Source organism: Crocuta crocuta, unplaced genomic scaffold (genome assembly GCF_008692635.1).
Source record: "Crocuta crocuta isolate KB4526 unplaced genomic scaffold, BGI_CrCroc_1.0 scaffold197, whole genome shotgun sequence".
Lineage (NCBI taxonomy): Eukaryota > Metazoa > Chordata > Mammalia > Carnivora > Hyaenidae > Crocuta > Crocuta crocuta.
In genome coordinates this window covers 4,354,696-4,379,724 of record NW_027532002.1, presented here as the reverse complement: position 1 = coordinate 4,379,724, position 25,029 = coordinate 4,354,696, and the positions used below count along the sequence as shown (strand labels likewise).

The window sequence follows — 25,029 nt, the reverse complement described above, 5'->3', positions numbered from 1 at the left end:
GGGAGCCAGAGTAATCATAGAGCAGACTTTGCAAGAAGCTTGGAAAGGATGGTATCTTTAATACAGATTCTTGACTCTTTTATTTTCTCTCCGAATAGAAGAGGAAGAACTTGTAGTGGAGGAAGGTACAGACAGATTTGATGATGCAGTTCAGAAATTTTCCCTCTATCACTTTTCCTGTGAAATAGAAATAATCTGCTAATGGAGTTGGAGAAGTAAAGATTTCCTAAGACTGAAGTGATGTTTCAAATTGCTCTGAATACTGAAGGATAGCTTGCTACTGTTGAGGATCTACTTGTGGATGGTGACCGCAGATTATATAGTGGCACCAATCTGTGCCATCATGTGGTTTCCTGTGGCAGTGCTCAGCAACCCAACAGTAATCAAAAGCAGAGAGAGCTGAACTCCTCTAAGATTCAGGTTTTGCCACACAATGATAAACTAATGAAAGGAAAACAAAGGAGTTTGGGATATTGCCAAGAGAGTGGCTCAACCATTAAGATGACAGATACAAAGCTGGACGGAGAGCTGAGTGAAGAAAAGAGGTGACTGCTAGTGGAACTCCTAATGAGAATAATTTCAAACTCAAGGCCTTTTACATATATCAGCTTTTGTTCAACATTTTTATCACCAGCTATGCTACACTGGAGGGGAATGCAGCTGTATATGAGAATCCCTACCCTCAAAAACATCATTTTGTAGAAGAGCACCAGTAAGAACACTCAACAGAATGATTGGTACAGTTAACAGATCACAGTACAAGGTACTAAGGATGTGTGAGAAGGGACTTTCTTCAGCACAGGGTAAGAGGTGGTTAGCAGGTAAGCATTCGTTTAAAAACTACCTCCAAGTAAAATAAGGTAAAAACAAGGAGGCAAACCCTAAGAGACTATTGAATGCGGAGAACAAACAGGGTTGCTATAGGGGTGTTGGGTGGGGGGATGGGCTAAAATGGGTGATGGCCATTAAGGAGGGCACTTGGGCTGAACACTGGGTGTCATAAGTGATGGATCACTAAATTCTACTCCTGAAACCAATACTACACTACATGTTAACTAACTTGAAGAAAGAAAAAAAATATATATATATATATATATACACACACACACACACACACAAAACAAAACCCTTTCCCAAGTAGATCTTAAATACAGAAAGCTACAGGCAAAATAGAGACAAAGACGATTTTGAGTAGAAAAAGTAGCATAGGTGAAGGCAGGAAATTATAGCGAAAGCCTGATTAGAAGTTAAAGCTTATACGAAAACAATGTAAGACAAGACTGTAAAAGTAATTTTAAGTCACAGAGAGCCTTAAAAGTGCTCAAGAATTTGGGACTTTATTCAGTAGGCAGTGAAAGGCAGTTAAAGCTGGTAACCATGATTGACACTGTGCTGTAGGAAGACTGGCAATCCAGAGGGAAATCCTTATTTAATAAGGCCTAAACCAAGGGTTCTTTCTCAATGCTGCTGCACGAAAGAATCACCTGTAGTGCTTTGAAAGACACGGTTGCTTGGGTCTACCCACCAGAAATTGTGGTTTGTTTTGGGGGAGGCTCAGGAATTTAAAAATACTCCTGATGGTCCTAATCTGGGACTAGGGTTAAAGGCACGGTCTCTATGTGTCTCTAAAGTTGATGATGATACAGTAAGGCTCAAATCAGACAATAATATAGGAAAGCCAAGTGTATAGAAATATATATACACGTATGTATGTCAAAATTCTGGGGGGAAAAAAACCCCCACCTGTAACAAGCTAAACTCACCCAGTAAAATTAAAAGCACACCATTGCCATCAAAGAAAAACAGATATTGAATATATACAATTTATTTAATAAATTAATGTCATTCAAAATACAGTGCCAGAACATGATGCAGTTGAACATGCTAGTGATGTCGTCATGAAGCACCTGTGCTCATGTTAGATTGGCGGCTCCCCCGCTACTGCTAGTGGTTCCTGGGATTAATGCCAGAGCAGCACTAGTTACCTGCTCTTCTGCACGGCTAGTGCAGAGAATTCCTGAACAGTTCACCTTTCTAATCCTATCCCCCTCCCCACACACACACACACACACACACACTCAACAGGTTAAAAAAAACACACCCTGACAGCTAATGGATGTCTATACACAATCACTCTACAGTAATGCTTGTTATTAAGTTAGGATGTAATGACCTGGTTAACCCACTCTAAATTTTTAAGATGGAGAAATACAACAGCAGCAGGTAGTTATATGCATGAGCCAATGTTAATGTAATACAGAGAGTGGAGGCATTTACTGATTAAAGCTCCACACAGACCCGCACAACGAGGGACTAGCAATTCTCATTGCAAGCCCAGCAATTTAAGTCCACACCTGGTAAATGACCAGCTGATCGGAAGACCTGTATTCTAGATAGACAAGTATAAGTTAGTGAAAAGAGAGTACATGCACCTAATAGTATAGTTAGACTGATCCTGCAGTCATAGCTCTCCCTGTGCAATACCATAATATGGAAGATCTTCCTCAACTATAGTATAGGCTTTAGACAACACTTCTATACCAACATGGACACTAGTGTTAAGTGCAGCTGAATTAATTACACTGAAAAAAAAACTGTATTCCAGGACTTCAGAACAGAAGCACGGGAATGAAATACATATACTAAAATAACCTCAGCACAATTTGCGATATACCACACTAGGAACAGGAAACTACTTTAATAAGTGAACTTCTTGAACTGTACATAACACAGGGCTAACAATGTTAGATAATCCAGATTCTTATGCTCTCATGATACATGTAAAAGTTTCTCAATTATTGGATAATCTATTTCATATTATGGAAGCATATCTTTCTGTAAGACTCACTGATATATATTATACTGATGCAAATATTAAGTAGGGCATAAAAATAAAATTTATCAAAGATAGATTTTTATGTACTCATATTTTGTCCTTTCATAGCCTCTCTTGTTTAGCAAAGAAAACGACAAAGCACATCAATCAGGCGTGCACTCCCTAAACTCCCCAACTATACAGGTGGTAGTGCAACCATTTCTCCATCCAGTTCAAACTCCTCTGTCCCATCCGGTGAAAAAAGGTAAGTTGGTGGTTTCCACGGAGATTCTTCAAGGCAGGATGGATAAAGTTTCCCCACAGTGCACCGGAAATCTCTCCCCAAGTCCCACAGTACACGTTCAGATATATGCTGCCGCAGAGACCACCGGTCAAGTTCCAGATCATACTGGTAGGTGACATATTTAGCTCTCTCATTTAAGTGGGTTTCTCGCATAAACACACACAGAGAATTTGAGATCACAACCGCTCTAACGCAGGGGTCTGAGTACCTCTTAGCAGGGATGTTGGCTGCCATTTTCCACTCATTTTTATTCACATCGTAAATTTCCACAGTTACTGAAGACCCATCTACAGTGCCAGAGGGGAGTCTTATGCCAGAATTGGTAGCAATGTGCAACCCTCCAATATAGAAAATTTTATCACCAAAAGCTGCAGCTGAAGCAAAAGACCTGGTAGTCTGTCTCATGGCCATTTCTACCCACGAATCAGACCTTGGAAAATAACAGTACATGAGGTTCAGTGTCATCACATAAATGCAGTCATGGACCACAACCGCTGCGCTCCACTGCCACGCACAAGGCAAAGGGCTTACCATTGTCCACTCATCCTTCTCAGTATCGTATCGTTCCACGGTCCTCCGATTAAGTTCTCCACCTACACTGTCTCCTCCAATTGCATAGATATAGCCTTCACAGCAAACCAAAGATGGCTTTATGCGGACAAAAAGCATCGGGGTCTTTGGAAACCAGGTATTTTGCTGTGCATCAAACCAATAAAAGCAATTCACAGTTCTGAAGGCAGTCTGAAGTTTGCTTGTTTTACTGTGATTTGTTTTTGTGTTTTTCAGAGGAACTTGACCACCTGCTATATAGATGTCATTATCAGGAGTTACAACAGTCCCAACCTTCTGCAAATCAGCTGGTGGGCTGCACAGCTTGTAAACTTTTTCTGCTTGGGGGCTGTAACAGACAGAAGAGTAAAGACTACAAGGATTTTCTGAAGACGCCTCAATGAAAATCATCATCTCCTCTTTAGTCATTCCAAGTCTTGGTTTGAAAAACTTGGGCATCGACTTATACAGACCTTGAACTACTACAGACTTGTCATTGGGTGGGAGGCCTTGAAACCAAGCTCTCTGCGTTACTTCTGAAAGTGCATCAATTCTGATTTGGCTAAGAACTGAAGACAAATACTGGGATCGTGATTCTGTGTTGTACTCTAGCCACAGCATAGCAGCTTCGCGAACTGTCTCCTCCTTTTCAACATTTAAATTGTCACTACTGAGGATGTCTATCAGTAGGTCATGTGACAGCTGCATGAATGCTTCCTGGTGATACACAGCAGTGAACTTGTGCTCTACCATTCTTTTAGCACTTTGTTTTAATTCCTCACAACTGAATAGATCAGCAAAACTCAACAATCGCACACAATTCTCTGCATTGATTTTTTTAATTAAGTATTCTCGACAACGCTGTAATACATCTTCTACCTAAGATGGGAGGGGAAAAAAAGGTTACTAAAGACAGGATAGACAAATTTTGCTTTTATGTAAAACACAAGTATATTAATCAGATCCCTAGAATTTGTTTTTAGAGGTATACATTTGGCCTAAGAGATAATGCTTTCCAATAATAATAAAACTATTAAGACTATGTATAGTTTTGCATTTCTCTTGTCCAGTGGCCTACTTAAGAGATAATAGTGTAAGCTTAAAAAAAATATGATTGAGAAAACCAAAGGGAAACAATGTAAATAAATCATAGTACATAAATGATTATCATTTGTCCTCAAAAATTTATCATAAGTGATTGCTGAGGAACTGGAATCTGGTTTTCTCAACATGGACAAGATAGTCATTTATAAAACAAGAAAATCATGCACAATGACTAAAGTACTTATTTGCCTTTCTATCTAGAGAGGTAACATGACCAAAGGAACAATAAACACATTTATGTGCCATTATAAATTACCTACATTTAAATGACCCAGCTTAGCGATTCTGCTTCCCAGATTTTTTTTCGTAAGGAGGAGAAGTAGATCTTGGCTGACTCAGAACTGCTACCTACTATATTTATTCAACTTCGTAACAAGCTAACTAGATGCAGCTTAGACTGAGAAGTCAGGTTGCTGACATTGGATGGTCAGTACTGGTACAGTATTAGGAGCTTTACTTCTCCAAGCTTCAGCTTTCTCTTGTATACAATCGGGAAATCCTAACCAATGGTTACAGTAAGGATTAGATATATCTATATATCATCTATATACATAAAGCAGGATATAGAATATATCTAAAACATTGTACATATCATAGATAAAGCATTAGAACAGTATGTGGCACATAAAAACATTACCATTCCCTGTGTCTAATCATGAAGATCATGTTGGTGTTAAAAATGCCCCATCCCACGCCTGTCAAGGCAACCCAGTAAAAGAGCCAAGAGTCCTATTTTGCATTTCGTGAGCATATACATGAGTTTACTAACATGGGAGGGAAAAAGGAACAGTGTTCTTACTTACAGTAATAAAGTATTCTGAAATCCAAAATTTTTAAACATTTTTTTAGCAATTATATAAAATACCTACTTTTAGTTCCTGGCTTTAAAAAAGGTATTGAAGGGGCACCTGGGTGGCTCAGACGGTTAGGTGTCCGACTTTGGCTCAGGTCATGATCTCACAGTTCGTGGGTTCAATCCCCATGTTGGGCTCTGTGCTGACAGCTAGCTCAGAGCCTGGAGCCTGCTTCAGATTCTGTATCTCCCTCTCTCTCTCTGACCCTCCCCTGCTCACGCTGTCTTTCTCTCAGAAATAAATAAAACAAAAAAATTAAAAAATAAAAAAGGTATTGAAAACTTACAAACTACTAAAAGACAGTGCACATACTGTAGCATTTCCCCATTTCAAGTTTGCATATAGGTTATGAATGCTCTTGATTCTAAAGCACCAGGGGATGCCTGGGTGGCTTAGTCGGTTGAATGTCCGACTTTGGCTCAGGTCATGGTGTCAGGGTTCAAGCCCCACATTAGGCTTCACGCTGTTGGTGCGGAGCCTGCTCGGGATTCTTGTTCTCTCCTCTCTCTATGATGCCTGCTCACACTTTCTTCTGTTCTCAAAAGAAATAAACAAAACAAAAAAAAGCACCAGGAAGCTACTATGGTAGTAGTTTCCTCAGAGATGTAGGTACAGAGGGACACTGCACAATTTTCTAGGGAAAAAAAGAGTTCAGAATAAAAGGAAGAAAGATACCTAAGACATGGACTTTACTGTGGTTCCCAGAACTTCACCTGTGTTGATGTTCAGTGTCATTCATACTCAATTCAGCACACACTTAGCAAGTATCTACTTTTCTAAGACCTTAGAAAAAATAAAAGGCACTTAAATTTAATAAATGCTTTTAAAAATTACTTCTACCTGAAATCTAAATTCTCAGGTGTATTAGCCAGAATATGAAACCAGTGTGAAATTTTCACCCATCTTTTTAATTAAGCTCCTATCATAGAACTAAAGAAGTTTACTGGCTAATCAAATCCTATTCTTCCCCTTATACATTTTTTTAAAGTTTTATTTATTTAAGTAATCTCTACACCCAACACTGGACTCAAACCCAGAATCCCAGGATCAAGAGCTCCCTGCACTTCTTACTGAACCAGACATGCACTGCTCCTTTATATGCTTTAAAAGAGAAAACTTACCTCCTAAAATCTGCAATAAGAAAATTATATCAATGTTAAGACAAAACAATGTTTTCTCAGAAAATAAACCACAGTTTATGTATACAATAGAGGAAAAACCACTTACCTGCAGGAAGCAAGCTGTTTCATAAAGCTGTTCGACAGTGCTGTCATTTATTGCCAAGTTACCCGTGTATGCATAAGCTATTATTATCTGTAAGGTGGCTGCATCCACATTCCGCAGGTGCACATGTGTCTGTTTGCTTTCACTGAGTCCACTCATGAACATGGCCCTACAGCAGAAAGAGAAACAAAGCTGATGAGTTGAGTGTAAAACCTGTGTAGATCTAAGAGGGAAAACTAAACAACATGGGATATTTATTTAGGGTATTTGCCTATGGGCACATTATAGGGAAAGCTTTTGAGGGACACAAGAGAAAAACATAATTCAGTATCAAAGATATAACTACTCCACCATGCTGAGTGAAAACATCAAATTCACTTACTCTTTATATTAACACAATGGAATACTACTCAGCAATAAAAAGGAACTAAATATTGATATGTATTATAACAGATGAATCTCAAATACATGCTCACTGAAAGAAGCCAGATACAAAAGACCACATATTCTATGATTCCATTTATATGAAATATCCCCCCAAAATAAACAGAGACAAAAGGGAATTAGTTACCTAGAGCTGTATCTAAGAATGGTGAGTCACTATAAAAGAGCACAAGGTTGAGTGTAATGTTTCAAATTAGATTGTAGAAATGGTTGTGCATCTCTGTAAATATACTAAAATGCATTTATTTTTTTAATGGCTTTTTAAAAGATTTATTTCTGAGAGAGAGAGAGAGAGAGAGAGAGACAGCATGAACAGGGGAGGGTCAGAGAGAGAGGGAGACACAGAATCTGAAGACAGGCTCCAGGTTCTGAGCTAGCTGTGAGCAGAGCCCAACGTGGGGCTCGAACCCACAAACCAAGATATCATGACCTGAGCCAAAGTCGGACACTTAACCGTCTGAGCCACCCAGGTGCCCCTAAAATGCATTTAATTATACATTTAAAAAGGGTAGATTTTATGGTATGTAAATTATCTCAATAAAGCTGTTAAAAATGTGATTTATTCAAATCGATTTCCTAAAACTATATGGGACAATCTCCTAAAAATCTATTATATACATACAGGAAACAATGCCAAAAAGGCAATTAGTGTTGTAGAGAATAAAGAACATAACACCCATACATAGGAGAGGAGAAAACAATGCAAAGAATATTACTGCACGCATACAAGAGAAAAGTCTATAGTGATCAAAAGTGGATATGACAACAGTACTAGCTTGGGCCCCTCAAGGACAAGATGAGGAAGGCCTTCAATATGGATACAATAGTGAGGGCAGAACATAACTTTTTTTCCAGAAGCAAGGCAGAGCGTCAGGGTTCATGCAAGAGACTGGATGGCAAACTGTAAATATGAGTGGCTGTCAGATCACAGAGGGCTTTTAGAGACCTAGGAGGGGCACGCCTGGGGTGGCTCAAGTTGAGCTCCAGACTCTTAATTTCAGTCCAGGGCTCTGTGATCTAGGACCACACCAGACTCTGTACTGAGCGTGAGGCCTGCTTAAGATTCTCTCTCCTTCTATCCCTCTCCCTGGCTCACACTTTCTCTCTCCAAAATAAAAAAAGAGAGACACAGGAGTCTGAGCTTTTTCTTATAGTGGAGAACACTAAAGGGTTTTGTGCATGAATTTATCAGCGCAATCAAATGTGTTCTGGAATGAATAGTGAGAGACCTCAAAGGCCAAAGGCTGGAGACCGGAAAATGGGCTTTGAGTCTACTGCAATCATCTAGCAGAGGAGTAAGAAGAACCTGACCCACGGTGGCAGAAAAGGATACAAAAGCTATCACAATGAATTAAGATCTGGTGATTTTTCCAAACACAGAGAATGGAATAGAGGAGGAAGTAGGTGGGGAAATAAAACTACTTATTTTGAAGTAATTGCCTAAAAAAAACCTGCTAGCCATTGAGAGAAAATTTTAAGATCAAGGAATCGTAACGTCAGGTTAATCCCAGGAAAAGGGAGAGTTAAGTTTTGGACTTAAGGTAAGGGTAATTGAGACAAATAGAAATAATACAATAGTCAGTTAAGTATTTATAATTAATGAAACTCTGGAGAAGATGAGGCATTAATACAGTAAGCTGTGGGGGGTGCATGGGTGGTTCAGTTGGTTAAGTGTCTGACTCTTGATTCTGGCTCAGGTCATGGTCTCAAAGTCATGACATGGAGCTTCATGTTGGGCTCTGCACTGACCATGGAGCCTGCTTAAGACGGACTCTCTCTCTCTCTCTAAAAATTAAAAAAAAAATGGTGGCTGTGAATTATCTACAAAGTGACAATGTGTTAAAGCTGAATAAGGTTATCTGAGTGGGGACTAAAAAAATATAAAGAAAAATACATTCAGAATCTCAATGACCAACCTGAGGTAAAGTTCAATTAGGAAAAAAAAAGAAAAAGGAATAACAGAAGGTTGAGAAAAATTCATCAGAGAAATAAGCAGTCCAGTACCATGCTACTTAGGATAAGAGAGGTGGGGTGTCAAACACTGAAGAATAACAAACGCCACAAAGTCACTGGTGACTACCTAATTGCTTTCGTGGTATAACTCAGAATGAGAAGTAAGGACAGCAGCTAAACTTCAGGCAGTGGAAGAGAGGAAGAGTGGCACAAACAAAATCAGTGTGGTTGATGACATCCTCCCAAAAATACAAGATGACAATAAATAAACCTGGGTACTGGAGAACAGGAAGTTTTCTCGGAAAATATCCAAGACATGCAAAAAACTCTTTTAAAACACACACACACACACACACACACACACACACACACACATATATATATATATGTTTATTTATTGTGAGAGAGAGGGAGAGAGAGAGAATTCTAAGCAGGCTCTGCACCAACAGCCCCAACATGGGGCTCAATGATCCATGAGATCACAGCCTGAGTCCAAGTCAAGAATGGGCTGCTCAATTAAAGTCAAGAATGGGAAGCCAAGAATGGGATGCACCCAGGCACCCCTAAAAAACACCTAGAACTACTGGCTTCACCTGTCTGACACGAGAGAATGGGAGATAACCAAAGAAACCTGAAAAAGAACTGTTAAGAGCTCTGAGTAAAAATGGAAGATGGGGGATCAGGTGGTTTTTAGGTCTATTCCAGTAGAAGGCAGTAATTTTGGAAAAGAGAGGGCAAGAGAACAGCAGACTTACAGATGACATTGAGACTGGCTATTCATTTCTACATCACGGTTTATAACACCAGAATTATGGACATCTGTGAAGGAGCAGAGCTTGCTGAAGACCAAAGATAGAAGTCTAGCCAACCTGATCATGAAAATTTTATTTTTTTTAAGTTTATTTATTTATTTTGAGAGGGAAAAGGAGAGAAAGAGAGAGAGCATGCCCACTGGAGCAGGGGAGAAGCAGAGAGAGAGGTGGGAGAAGGACGGAGGGCTGGAGGAAGCTCCAGAGAGAGAATCTCAAGCAGTCTCGGGCTATCAGTGTGGAGCCAGATGGGAGCTCAATTTCACAAACAGTGAGATCATGACCAGAACTGAAACCAAGAGTTGGAAGCTTAACCAACTGAGCTACCAAGGCACCACGTGAAAACTGTAAACATTTTTAAGAAAGAGCAAATACTGAATTACAAATTATATATGAAATATGGAAAAGTACCACAGTGGAAGAGGTGCTGAGTAATTCTCAATCTCTCATTTGGGGTCTAAAATGAACTGTAAATGTTACTAAGAAGTACAGTTTCAGAGGTTCTTTTGATTTCTGAGGTTCTACTGATTCTTGGTGGGATGTAACTAGTAATTTAAACTACAAAGGAAAGATGTATGTAACCCGAAAGGAAACATTTCTAATAGTAAATTTCTAGTGGTAAAGATTGATAATAGTGTTATACATAAAGATATACTAAAATTGACAAACCGGAAGGAATCCAACTGAAGAACACTTTGGAAAAGATCAAATTATTATTATGGAAATATAGGACAGTCTACCTACTCCAGAGGAAAGCTATGTATGGAAGAAGAAAAAAAAATAGGAGTGTTTTCAACTTGTGGATTATGAAAGCAGCCCAGACAGAGGATTTTAAAGATGCGTAGCTTTAATCACAAACATGTATTAGACTATTCTTTCTGCTTAAAATTACTTCTACTTAACTCTACTTCTTATTATCTGTTTTAGGAAGAATATATTTTATCAGAAGACCAAGGATGCTAAAAAAGGGAATGAGCCAGTGATGAGGAAGTAACAGTAGCCTTAAAAAGACTGTGTTGTCTTTAAGGCTGTAACATTATTGGAAGATTTAAGTCTCCTGGTCTTCTGGAAAGTCAATACTAACCTACTTAGTTAAAGATAAATAGCAACCTTGTGACTAGAGAATTTAAAGAACAATACGTTATCTATACAATCACAAACTTAGTGAAGAAAAAAAAAAAGGAAGACAGCTACAAAAATGCACATTTACTTCCTGATCAAAATGATGACCATACAGAGACTATTACACGTGTAATTTCTACACAGGTTTAAAAATCAGACTAGATGACTGCTAAGGTCATTACATTTACAAAAGATTCTATTTTAGGATTATAAATATCAGTCTGCAAATCCACAACTAAGGCACAGAACTCTAATACTGGATAATCAGTTTATAAATAATGGCCATTAAAAAAGGACAGCTAATAAACCTAGGTATTTACTGAATCTATAACCCTGAATTTCTAACACCATCTACTAAGCCAATAGATGCAAAACAAAAAACACTGACTATCACAATCATTTGGGAAGGCTTTAAATATAAAAATTCTGAAAGTCTAACTCTGACTCCCTGAATCAGAATTTCTAGGTTTGAAATCCAAGAACCTCTATTTGTCGAAGCACTTGAGGATTCTGATGATCAACCAAATTTTAGAATCACTGTTTGCAAATATGCTAAGCTTTCTAAGAAAATCAAGGTCTGAAATTGCATGAAAAATCCACAGCTTAACCTGAAACAACTGCAGGCAGAGCAAAGATAATTAGCATTGGGCTTTAGCTTCTGGAATCATCAGGAGATGTGTTACATTAAGAAATGTGAAGTTTTGGGGCGCCTGGGTGGCTCAGTCGGTTAAGCGTCGACTTCGGCTCAGGTCATGATTTCACAGTTCGTGGGCTCGAGCCCTGCGTCGGGCTCTGTGCTGGCAGCTCAGAGCCCGGAGCCTGCTTCAGATTCTGTGTCTCCCTCTCTCCCTGACCCTCCCCTGCTCATGTTGTCTCTCGCTCTCTCTCAAAAATAAATAAAACGTGGAAAAAAAAAAGAAATGTGAAGTTTTGGGGCACCTGGGTGGCTGTCGGTGAAGTCCAACTCTTGATTTCAGCGCAGGTCATGATCTCACACAATTTGTGAGATGGAGCCCTGCACTGGGCTTTGCGCGGACAGTGTGGGGCCTGCTTGGGATTCTCTCTCCCTCCCCCCCCTCAAAGTAAATAAACATTAAAAAAAATGTTAAGTTTCTACACCTTCATGTTTGTTAACCTTATAAAGTCAACATTAAACCTGTCCTGTCTATATAGCTGACACTAAAGAACAAAAAAAATTAACTTTCACAGCTGATCTCCACTTACAGCTACTAGTATTTGTGGTAGGATTATACTGATCCACATTTAACTCACCTTTATTCACCTTGTCCCTTTCAAATATTAAGTAAAAACTCAACCTAAAGACAGAACTCAAATAAAAGAATTTCTACGCCTCTGCTTCTGTTCTTCCCATGAAAAACACAATAAAGAGAAACCTACTTAAAAGGTTAAAAGTTGTGGAAGATCATAAAAATGAAAAGTTAAGCTTTATTTATTTGCTATTACAAATAAATCAGCTTCTAAATTCTGATGCATAGAAAACAGTATTAATTACTAAATATTTAAATCTGGGAGGAGTCTGATAAGGCTAAAAGGATATCATAAATAATAGTAAAGCCAAGAGAAAAAGAAACACATTTCTGCAAAGGAAATAAAGTCCGTAACACATCTAAATAGTAACATTTATCCTCTGAAAGTTATTTGGCCTACTACAACTCTTACATCTATCAATAACTATTCTTTTCTAAATGTAGTATTTTAAAATCTCAACAAGTAAAAATCATTCATCTTTCTTCCTCTTTTAATGGTAAAACAGCATTCTGAATCTCTTTGCCTCCCCACAATGGAAACTTTACCTGAGTTAATTTCAACAAATTTCTTGCATTTAAACCTTTGTAAAAACTTCTTTTTCCTGTCCTTTACTTAAAGGTGCGAGGAGGTGATCTGGCAAAGCACCATACCATTGGAATATAAAATTTAGGCAAAACATTAAGATGTCTATTTTTTTTTTAATTAAACGTTTAAAAGAATTCCTACTAAAACATTAAAATATGCTAACATTCTGCATTTGAAATTACAAGCCAAGCAAGATTTAATTACTTACCTAAAATAAGAGCTACATGTTGCAAGAACCATCTTATGACAAGGGAATTCAGTGCCCTCAACAATTAACACTATGTCAGTAAACAATTGCTGTTCATAAAACAGTTTTAACTGTTCCAACAAGGACACAGCATATTCAGTATTGATCTGCCTCTCGTCTTGAGTGGACATGACTGTATTCCATTAATATCTCCCGGAACAGATTGGAAAAGTCAGTCTTAACTGATGGAAGGTCAAGTGAATGCTTCAGAAATAAAGAAAGGAGAAACTCTGCTTGCTGTTATCTGTAGCATTCAGAATCAAGACTGACACATTCACTAATGAACAGTTTCTTGTTATAGGCTTAGAATCACTCCTAGGTCATCCTGTGTTAATTAGGTTCTTCAGTTTTCCAACAGTCTGCAGACATCTTGCTCAAATCTGCAATTGTTGTGCAGCTCATGAGTTAAAGAGAATAACACACGAGGTAGATTTTGTGGTGACATCCTAGGTTTTGTGGATCCTCTGGAGAAACTAAAACGAAAAAAAAATTCAGTTAGAGTATGTAGGCCAGTACATTTTTAGGATATAAAGCTTAAAATAGAAGATTTAAAAATATATAGCTTATTGTCATATTGTCAAGTCGGTTTCCACATAACACCCAGTGCTCATCCCAACAAGTCCCTCCTCCATGTCCATCACCCATTTCCCTCTCTCCCCCACCCCCCATCAACCCTCAGTTTGTTCTCCGTATTTAAAACTCTCTTGTGGTTTGCCTCCCTCCCTCTCCTTAACTATTTTCTCCCCCTTCCTTTCCTCTATGGTCCTCTGTTAAGTTTCTCCTGTTCCACATATGAGTGAAAACATATGGTATCTGTCTTTCTCTGCCTGACTTATTTCATTAACATAATACTCTCCAGTTCCATCCACGTTGCTACACATGGCCAGATTTCATTCTTTCTCATTGCCATGTAGTATTCCATTATATATATAAATCACATCTTCTTGATCCATTCGTCAGTTGATGGACATTTAGGATCTTTCCATGATTTGGCTATTGTTCAAAGTGCTGCTATGAACATTGGGGNGTATTTAAAACTCTCTTGTGGTTTGCCTCCCTCCCTCTCCTTAACTATTTTCTCCCCCTTCCTTTCCTCTATGGTCCTCTGTTAAGTTTCTCCTGTTCCACATATGAGTGAAAACATATGGTATCTGTCTTTCTCTGCCTGACTTATTTCATTAACATAATACTCTCCAGTTCCATCCACGTTGCTACACATGGCCAGATTTCATTCTTTCTCATTGCCATGTAGTATTCCATTATATATATAAATCACATCTTCTTGATCCATTCGTCAGTTGATGGACATTTAGGATCTTTCCATGATTTGGCTATTGTTCAAAGTGCTGCTATGAACATTGGGGTACACGTGCCCCTATGCATCAGCACTCCTGTACCCCTTGGGTAAAGTCCTAGCAGTGCTAAAGCAGCAGACTTAAATATAAATTATATTTATTCGAAGTTCAACTTCAGATATTACCATAAAAAATGAAACATGAGGAAAGGTATATTTAATTTATTGTTTTTTGACAGAGAGTGTATACACAAGCAGGGAGAGGGTCAGAGGGAAAGAGGGAAAGAAAAAGAAGAGACGGGAAAAAAACAGAGAGAGGGAGAGGGAGGGAAAGAGAGAGAGATTGAGAAAGAGAGAGAGAGAATCTGAATCTCAAGCAGGCTCCATGCGCAGCACGAAGCCCAACACAGGGTTCAATCCCACGACCCTGGGATCATAACCTGAGCTAAAATCAAGATTTGGATGCTCAAGTTACTCAGGGCCCCCTTGAGAAAAGGGACATTTAAAGTCTCTTACCTTTAAAATAAAAAACCCTGAAAAAAATAATATTTATAGTTTTAAATTAATTTTGTCTTCTCTACAAAATAAACATTCTAGAAAATAAGGAGCACATCGATAAGCAGATATTTTAACGTTATTTCAAAATAAAGAATTTAAATTACCTGCAAAGCCAAATCCACTAGTTATTTGTTTAGTGGCAATATATGAACATAATTTAAGAGAAAAAGGAAACAAAATAAAACCCTTTCTCTTGCACGGAGAATCTCATTTTGGGGATATATTCTAAATACACTTACAAATACTTTATATTTAATATAAATAAAACTATATGGTAAACAAATTCCATTTGTTAATTTCCAAACTATATATATAATATGTATTTCAAAGTTTATTTTGAGAGAGACAGAGACAGCACGAGTGGGGGAGAGGCGCAGAAAGAGACAGAGACAGCATACCAAGCTGCCAACACAGAGCCTGACGTGGGGCTCAAACCCACAAACCATGAGATCATGACCTGAGTCAAAACCAAGAGTTGGATGAGCCACCCAGGCATTCCGAAACTAAGTCTTTTGTAAATCTGTAGTTCAGTCCAGTAAGGGGAGCATATGCAATATATCTCTTTGCACAGTGGTGGTTCCTTCCTAGAAATCTTTTTAAGAGTATTACAATTTACGGGAGGAGAGGGGGAACAACCTTTTTTAAACCAACATGTGTTCCTACATGGAAGACTCCATATTATACGAATATGAATGTTCTCCAAAATGTATAAATTTAATACAAATCCAATCTAAATCCTATTTGCAGAAGATTCATCTGGAAGAATGCACAGTAGTTGCCAAGATATTTGAGGGGAAGGGAAGAGAAGCTTTCCTCGTGACTCTTATCAAATGTTAAAAATCTACAATAAACCAAGTAAATGTAACAAATCAGGTATGTTAAACACTTGCCATTTTAAAATAGGAAAACTGGCTTAATTCAACAAATAGTGTTGGAACAACTGGCTAACCACTTGAGAGAGGGGGGAAAAACCCTAGATTGTAGTCACATTACATAGCATTCATCAAAAGACATTCCAATTGAATTAAAATTTAACTTTAAATTTTTATTTGGAAACTAGTAATTACAACATATGGCAAAGAAATTACAAATCAGGAAAAGTAGAGGTAAAACCCATACAAAATTACTAAATAGGTAAAAACTATCACTTCTTTTCTAATTAGATGACTCCTAGTACCCATAATCAGAAAATCAAGTAGTATTGACATGAAACCTATAAATAATACTGTGACTGGAACCACTAACACTTTTTCTCACAAAGTATCTCCCATATGTCAAAGAGAAGATCACATTGTACTTCCTGCCAAACTATACTATTACACAAACTGCTAACTTGATATACACTGTCACATTTCCAGCCAACTTAACTCTGAACGTAACTAAAACAGGTGCAAAGGCAGAGAGAGACTTTGGGTCATTTAAGGTAATGACTTTGCTCTTCCAGATTTGAAAGTTACACTTTATATCTAAGTTCTACTACTATAACCTCTAAGGCTAATCATACCTAAAATCACTGGCTACTTTCACATAGCAATAATGCAAGACCCAGTGAGGCTGTGGAGAAAATGAGCATTCTTACACAGAAGTGTAGGTCAATTCATACCCACAAGCCCTTAAACAAAACTCTTAGGGCTAGAGAGGCACATGGGTGGGTCAGTCAGTTAAGCGTCTGACATCGGCTTAGGTCATGATCTCGCGGTTTGTGGGTTTGAGCCCTGCCTCAGGCCCTGTGCTGATAGCTAGGAGCCTGGAACCGGCTGAGGTTTCTGTGTCTCCCTCTCTCTCTGCCCCTCCACCTGTTCGTGCTCTCTTAAGGCTAGATATGTTCTGGAATTTAGGATTTTTCAGATTTTATAGAGATAATGTGGTACATGTATCGTGTATTACAAGACTCTCTCAAGGAGTCTGACACAACACTCCATAATTGAACATAACTACTATCTTTAATGTGGGAAATATGAACAGTGTGAAAATAATACTATAAATAGCCTCATGTTACTTCACGTTGAGTTTTGCTAGTTTTTCTTAAAAGCTGATTTTAAGAGCTTTCTGAATTTTAGAGCTGCAAGTGAACTATTACAGAAAGTATAGTATATTTGGCATTGTAAATACTGAATATCTCAATCAATTCTACCTCTAGAAATTTATCTTACAGAAATGCATGCACTGATAAACTGAAAGGCCTAACCCTAGAAGCAAGATCCAAAATCATCCTCATCCATATTTAAATCAGGTGACAGGAACTGGCAGTCTGGGCCAGGATGGATTTGGATCACACTGCTAGACCCCAGAATTCCTTGAAGGCTAGCTGTACAGACTCACCCTGGTCATTTCTTTAACTTCATATTATGACTTAATTTTTTGTAGTGACCGGATTTCTTACAAGGACTTTTGTAAGGCCCTATTTAATTTATGTCTTTTACTAGATTTATTTTTTTTTAAATCATATGCACGACACCATAGTAAAACAACTGAAGATGCTTTTAGAAAATTACACTGTGAGCCAACTTTATGTAATCCTCACCATGGCTGCATTATGCACCCTATTCCCCACCCCTTACTTTGTAATCTAGAATACATTTTCTTCCTGATAAGGTAATTTTTATTTAGGATATCTGTGGGCTCTGTGCTGGCAGCATGGAGCCTGCTCGGGATTTTCTCTCTCCCTCTCTCTGCTCCTCACCTGTTTGCTTGGGCAATCAATCAATCAATCAATGTTTTAAGAAATAAAATAGGGAGAAAAAGTCATTTAGATATATTAAATAAATAAGTTTAATAATTTAAACATCTGTATCTAGTACAATTCAAAGTAAAACTCTGAGAACACAGACTTTAACTATGTAAACTAAAAATGTGAAAAGATGATCAAACAACCTTCAAATGCCCGTAACATGGAATATTTACAGAATCCTTTTCTCCTAGAAACGAAACTTGATATCAATATCCTAAAAATATTTCACAAAGCCTGTACTGTATTAATTTCACCAGTGATCGAACATATTTTATGAATTTTCTTTTTAATAAATATACTGTGTCACATATCATCCTATGTCATACCTAATATTAGCTTCAAAAGAAGTCACACATCTTGTTATCTTGTAGAAGTTAGCAGTTAGTTACCCACAGACTGAGTAATTCCCAGGTATCAAGGGAATTATTTAATTTTGTATCACAAACAATGGCTACTTAAATTTAACTCAACAAATGTTTACTGAGTATTTATTAAGTGCTGGTCATTGTACTAGAAGTACTCAGACTGAGAGCTGCCAACCACTAGTGCTCCAAAATACCATTATGCATTTATTCTTACTATAGACTACAGCCAAAGCCATAATTATCATTTACAAGGGGTTGTTTTAAAAAAGTTATTCTAGACAAACACTAACAAGGTGGCAAATGGGTGAAACAAGTTGGGTATGAGAAACATTTTTCTCAAAATCCAGCTGTCCTGATCTTTCACTTCAAAACTTCTGATAATACAAGAAATTTTATTTTTTTTAAAAATGTTTTTATTTCTGAGAGAGACAGCGTGAGCAGGGGAGGGTCAGAGAGAGAGGGAGATACAGAATCTGAAGCAGGCTCCAGGCTCTGAGCTAGCTGTCAGCACAGAGCCTGACTCGAACCCACAAACTGTGAGATCATGACCTGAGCCGAAGTCGGACGCTTAACCAACTGAGCCACCCAGGCGCCCCAAGAAATTTTATTCTTTACCATAAGAAAAAGTGTCATACAAGTAAAATGAGCAAAGGAGGTAGTTGGCACTTGGTTCCACTACGAAGTGGTTCACACTGCAGAAAGAGGAAAACCTCAGTGAAGACTTTTTTTAATCCTTCTGTTTATTAACATATGCAATGATTATCTAATTTGAAAAAAAAAAAACTTTTAAAGGGTATACTACTTTCTCTTATCACAATGACAAAATATTTCAGAGGCTTTGCAAGCTATAGTATCTCTATCCCAAATGCTTAACTCTGTTGTTGTAGCCTCAAAGTGACAAAAAAAAAAAAGTACGTAAACAAATGGACATACTGTATTTCAATGAAACTTACTTCTAAAAACAGGCCACAAAATAAATAAATAAAAATTACAAAAGTAAAAAATAAAAACAGGCCACATGTATCAATCTCTGCTTCAGACCACTTCTTGATCAAATATTAAGAATCAATGATTAAAATACATAACTCAACTTGTATTTCCTAGAAGGCTTTCTGTTTAGATCACAGTAACAGGGGAAAAACACACACCTTAAATGCTTAAAAGTTTAATTAAATGTAATTCTTAATCTAACCCGTATATATTCCACTTTCTCTTCAACAAAAATATTTTATCATCTGTTACCTAACACACAACTGCTTTCCCCACCTACAGCAGGTTCAGTGGATTTCTGAAACACTTTCTCTTTTATACAGTGTGAATTACTCTTTATTAAGGTTATTAAGGTTAAAAACAAGGGGCACCTGAGTGGCTCAGTTAGTTAAGCATCAGATTTCAGCTCAGGTCATGATCTCATAGTTCCAGAGTTCGAGCCCTGCATAAGGCTTGCTGCGGTCAGCACAGAGGCCGCTTTGGATCCTCTGTTTCCCTCTCTCTGCCCCTTCCCCACTCATTCCCTTGCTCTCTCTCAAAAATAAGTACTTAAAAAAAAAAAAGGGCATTCCTCTACAAGATAATGTTAGGAAAAAAAAAACAGTGAGAAAAAACTATATAGTCAAAACCACTTATTTCCTATTTTATCAACTGTAATAACTACATGCAATTGAGAAACAGAAGATGTATATACAAGATAATTTTTGTGTAAAGAGATATATTTTAAAGTCCTTTATTTGAAAGCCGGTCATAAGAAATAATCCACAGTGAAAAATGACAACTAGAGTAAGAAATGGGAGTTGTATAAACACTGTGTAATAAATTCAGAATCTAAAAAAGTACATTGTCCTTTGACATAAAAACTATGGATATTTTAACTTCTTTTTCTTTCTTCTACTCTCTACCCATGGACTTTCTGCAAAAAATCAGGGGACAAAGTCCAACTTACTTTTAAATCTAAGGACTTTCTGGGGCGCCTGAGTGGCTTAGTCGGTTAAGCGTCCGACTTTCGCTTGGGTCATGATCTCGCGGTTCGTGGGTTCGAGCCCCGCGTCGGGCTCTGTGCTGACTGCCAGCTCAGAGCCTGGAGCCTGTTTCAGTCTGTGACTCCCTCTCTCTCTGACCCTCCCCTGCTCACGCTGTCTCTCTCTCTCTCTCTCCTAGAAATAAATAAAACATTAAAAAAAAAATTAAAAAAAAATAAATCTAAGGACTTTCTATAAAAGTAGGAAATGTATAGATTACGACTGAGGAAAAAAAAGGCAAAAGTTCTGGTTCTAATATATTTTTTCTCTAGGCTACCTAAGCCTTCAAGGTACTACTGAGTGAATTCCACCACACAAAATAGTTTCAAAAGGAACACTGCTATTACAGGATCATCAGGATTAAATCAGTCAGCAATCCATATTAACATACACAGTGCTATTTAAAAATCTGAAACACCTCTTACGAGAAATTATTTCAACAGATTTTCCTCAAATAATCAATGTGCCTGAAAAGTAAATCTTCAGAGAGCCAACCTGTTTTACATTTTCAACATTAAATCAGAAATACAGAAAAACCCAACTTTAAAATACTCACACTGCAGAAGTTTAACCTGGTTGTCTGAAATACTCACTTCATTTTCCTAAAAAGTAACAGTACTACAAAACAGGTGGGTAAGTCCTGAAGCTTCAAAACCCAAGGTATGCTCCAAAATATATCTACAAAGAAAATCTACACAATGTAAATGCTGTAATATAGTTATAGTTAAAAGAGATAACAGTAACAACAGGGGTGCCTGGGTGGCTAAAACTTCCGCTACCATCTCATGGTTACAGTGAGTTTGAGCCCTGCATGTTGCTTTCTGCTGTCAGCACAGAGCCTGCTTTGGATCCTCTGTCCACCCTTCCTCCGCCCCTCCCCTGCTCGCGCTGTCTTTCAAAATAAATAAACTGAAAAAAAAAAAAAAGTGACAATTTATATTGTATAGATTCTGAACACTGATGTTAAAGAAACAGAAACCAGAACTGACAACACGAAATATTGAAATTTTAAAAATCAATTCCAAACACTCAAAGATTTCAGAGGTTGATGGCAATAAGTTTTATTAGGGGGAGGGTAGGTATCTAATTTCACTCTGAAACCTAGTTTTCAATCCTAAAGTGTGTCATTTGGAGTACCCTTCCACTGAGTAGCTACAAAAACAGAAGCAAAGCAAGCTTTTTCAATGCTAAACCAGGCAAAACCTAGAAGATCAAGGAAAGAACACGGGATTAAATAACTGCTGTGTGAAAATGATACTGATTAGCAATGAAGTGAGCTATGTACGTTAAATGAAATTAAAAGATGGGAAGGAGGTTGCCAACAAGGACTACGCAGACAATATATAAAGGATGAAATAATAGACTATATAGGTCATCATCATCTGTATGAAGCACCTCCCAGTTTTATACTTTTAATTTAGATGGTGCGGCATCTTCCAATGCCACAAACGCCAATACAGAAGATTGAAAACTTCTTGGCAAGGATCCAAGGCATTTTGTATCTCAAGTATTGCCAAAAACCTAAGCACACGAACTGTTGAGCTGTGAAAGCCCAATTCTTCAACTAGTTGTGTGACGTTTCATAAGTTATTTACTTTCTGGGCCACAGTATGCTAATCAGTAAAATGGAAGATAAAAACAGAACTCTTCTCAGGGAGTTGAATAATTTCATAAAGATCTTCGGACGATGCCTGACACAGAACACTACCACATAATACTTGCAGTTATATTTATTAATGCACTCAGGCTTTTTGTGGCCCTTTCCCAACTCCTGAACCTATCTCCACACCTACACCAGGTCAGGCGTCCCACAAAGTCTCAGTACTCAAACATAGTTCTCTTTTTACCCTTGGTGAAAAGGATCTTCAACATTCATTCAAAGACTTACGGAATATTTTGATGGTACAAATCACAAAACAAACTGGCTCAACGAACATTAATCTTGAAAGGGCTGAGGTCAGTGCAAAAAAACTTAAAGGGGAACCAGGAAGCACCAGTCACAAAACAAAACTTTGTTCCTATCAAAGAGGCGATAGGTTTCTCCTTAGGGAGGACAAAAGATTGGTGCCAAGAAGCTTGCTTTCAAGTTATCAAAACCATCCTGACAGTTGAGAATATTTGGAAGACCACTAGGTCTTTAGACTGATTGTCAACCACTACACAAACAGTATTTTTTGGAGGTGTGACAAACATCAATTAAAAGAAATTCCTTGCCTTTTAAAGAATTTATAAAGTCTGATAAGTTTCAGTATTGCTTCCCCTACTCTGACCAAATTAAAAGCTCAGGTCTATTCCTGTGTTCTTCCTTTTCAACCACACTAAAGAGACTACAGGACTCCACCAAGTTAATTATGCTCAGTACCCTAATTCAGATCACAAGTATAAGCTTCTGTACTACATTACGATTAGTAAGTTATTTCACTTTTAAAAAATTAAACAAGAACGAAGTTTTAAATGAGAACATAAAGGCAATGCCACCTGCGATAGAATAATCATATGAGTATAGTATGTCCTTTTCGTGTTTTCCTCTCAGCTCTGCATAGTGACTTAAGAAAGCTGGAGAAATATAGACTACAGCAAAACTGACCTTAACTTTTTCACTGGAATTTCATTTTTCACCAAGTCAATAATCTTTTCAATCACAACAGCAGAAGAAAATACTTCCCAGAGATTCAAACATACTCATAAGGTCATTAAGGGCACAACCAGTTAATGATTATGACTACTGAAGTTTCTCAGTTTCTTTCCCCAAAAATAAACTGAGGAAGAGTTAGAATCCTCTGCCTACCATGGAAGCTACTGCATGTCACCACTTGTCAGAGGTGTGGAAGTAGAGCAAAGAAAGCGAAGAATTTTAAGAGCTTCTCTCATTAAATTGTATTTTCTCCAAATCTTCTACATCAATCCCTTCTCTTCTCACACTGAGAAAATCTAGGTACTACAAATTCCTGGCAACGGAACCAGGAGTAATATTCAAATATTTAAAAATTACTTGCAATCAACCTGTCACTTTTTATACTGAGTTAAGTTTTATACTGAGTTAAATATTACTTGCCATATTCAAACTGCACAAAACTGAAAACGATAAAACTGAGATATAATAAAGAACTCTGATATTTTCATTCATATATTTTATGACAGTAAGACAAATCCTTTTTCCTGGTTCTTAGGAAGGTGGGCAATGAGAAAAACAACTCTTATGTAAATTTATGTGTAAAATCTTTTGGCTTTTCAGACTGCATTCAAATCTCTCGGAGTTCGATGTTTCAATTTTACGAAATAGCTCATTTCCATTAATCAGGAGAAAGAGAATCTACAGAATTGTGTAGACGTAAGCACTATGACACGTTATTCCCACCCACCTCCTCAGAGGCCCCGTGAATAACTGAAGTTAATAGATCTTTATCGTAACGCTTCCTGTGAGAGCAAACAAAAAGGGGAGAAGAGTTATAGTACTTAAAACTCTTCCTACAAAACTCCGTGTAGAGAAATTAGCACCTGATGTTAAAGTGTGGAGGATAAAGCATGCACAACTGAAACGCTATAGTCCTATATAGTTCGCCAACAGACAACTTCTGGGGGATTTCAGGACCCAAAGCAAAGGGTTTTCAATAAGGAGACCAACAAAAGATCAAAGTGAAGAATAAGCTTAACAGTTAGCAACCAGATGACGAGAACAGTAAAATTCCACATCGTCAAAACTAGAAAAACAACGGACTGGTTTGATTCTTCAATTTATTTTAGGCCAGTAAAGTCCTTCTGAAAAAACGTTACCAAAGGTTAACTAAGTCACTCACAATCGCAAGAGATTTGAATACTCAAATTAAGGCAAAAATTCACAACACAGGGAAGGAAAAAAATGAAAAAACAAAAAACAAACCACACCGGTAATTAGTTGCTTCAATACAAGAAAATATAATTTTGGTCAGACCACATTACTGATAGGGTTTTGTTTCTGAATGCCTGAATGCTCAGTGAGCCAGACGTACAGATTCATGTATAAACAACACGTGACCGTTCTGTACCCTACATTTTTATAAGGCTAAATGATATAGAAAATAAATGCCACACACAAATGTGCCCTTTTAAAGTTAATTTTACATTTGGGTTCTCTTTCTATTTTCTCTTGAAAGGACCATAGTGGTAGCGGACAAGTCTAGGGATCTGTAGCCCATGGAGTATGTATTCCTCTCCCTTTACGGTCGCTGTAAAAGGAGATCTTAGATCGCTAAACTAGAATTTTAAAAAAGTCATTAACTCTGAATAACTGCTCCAAATCAAACCAAGGGATATTCTACTTCACAGTTTGTCAATACATAGGGAGAGGGAGGTGGTCGAGTTCAAATAAGTTAACGATTTCACAGTCTAAAGTAAACACGTACACAATATTGTTTCAAAGGGCAGCTTCTGCTTTCTTTTTAAAATCGTTAGATCACAATGGCACCTCTGGTAATTTACACATCTCTTGCTTACTTCAGATATACCGGTTAAGAAAAAAATGCAAGGAAGGGCTTGCCCTTCTCCGGCCCACCACCTCGCGAACACGTCGCGAGGCGTTAAAGGAAACGGTTTTATTTTGGCAAAGGCGGGCGCCAACCGNTGAGACCCCCCCCCCCACTCCCGCGCCCTTCCCCTAGCTTCCCCCGCCCTTTTCCTTTGCTGGATCCCACCGGAAAGCCAAAACAATTAGGTCCGCGCAGGCGCGAAAAAGGAAGCGGAAAGAGGAGGAAGGGAGGGGGCGGTGCGAGGCGACGGGGAGGCGCTTGTGGAGGGGTTTCCCGGAGAAG

The 25,029-nt window shown here is 37.9% G+C and overlaps 1 protein-coding gene across 1 annotated transcript; it reads right to left on the bottom strand.

The window, feature by feature from the left end:
• Positions 1-1,807: 1,807 nt before the first annotated feature.
• KBTBD2 (kelch repeat and BTB domain containing 2) lies at positions 1,808-13,748 on the bottom strand. The gene is made up of 3 exons (XM_077775341.1): positions 13,241-13,748; positions 6,854-7,019; positions 1,808-4,547 (listed from the first exon to the last, which is right to left on the bottom strand). Exons 1-3 carry the CDS (start codon positions 13,408-13,410, stop codon positions 3,012-3,014), a joined length of 1,872 nt encoding a protein of 623 aa, XP_077631467.1. The 5' UTR covers positions 13,411-13,748; the 3' UTR covers positions 1,808-3,011.
• Positions 13,749-25,029: the final 11,281 nt, after the last annotated feature.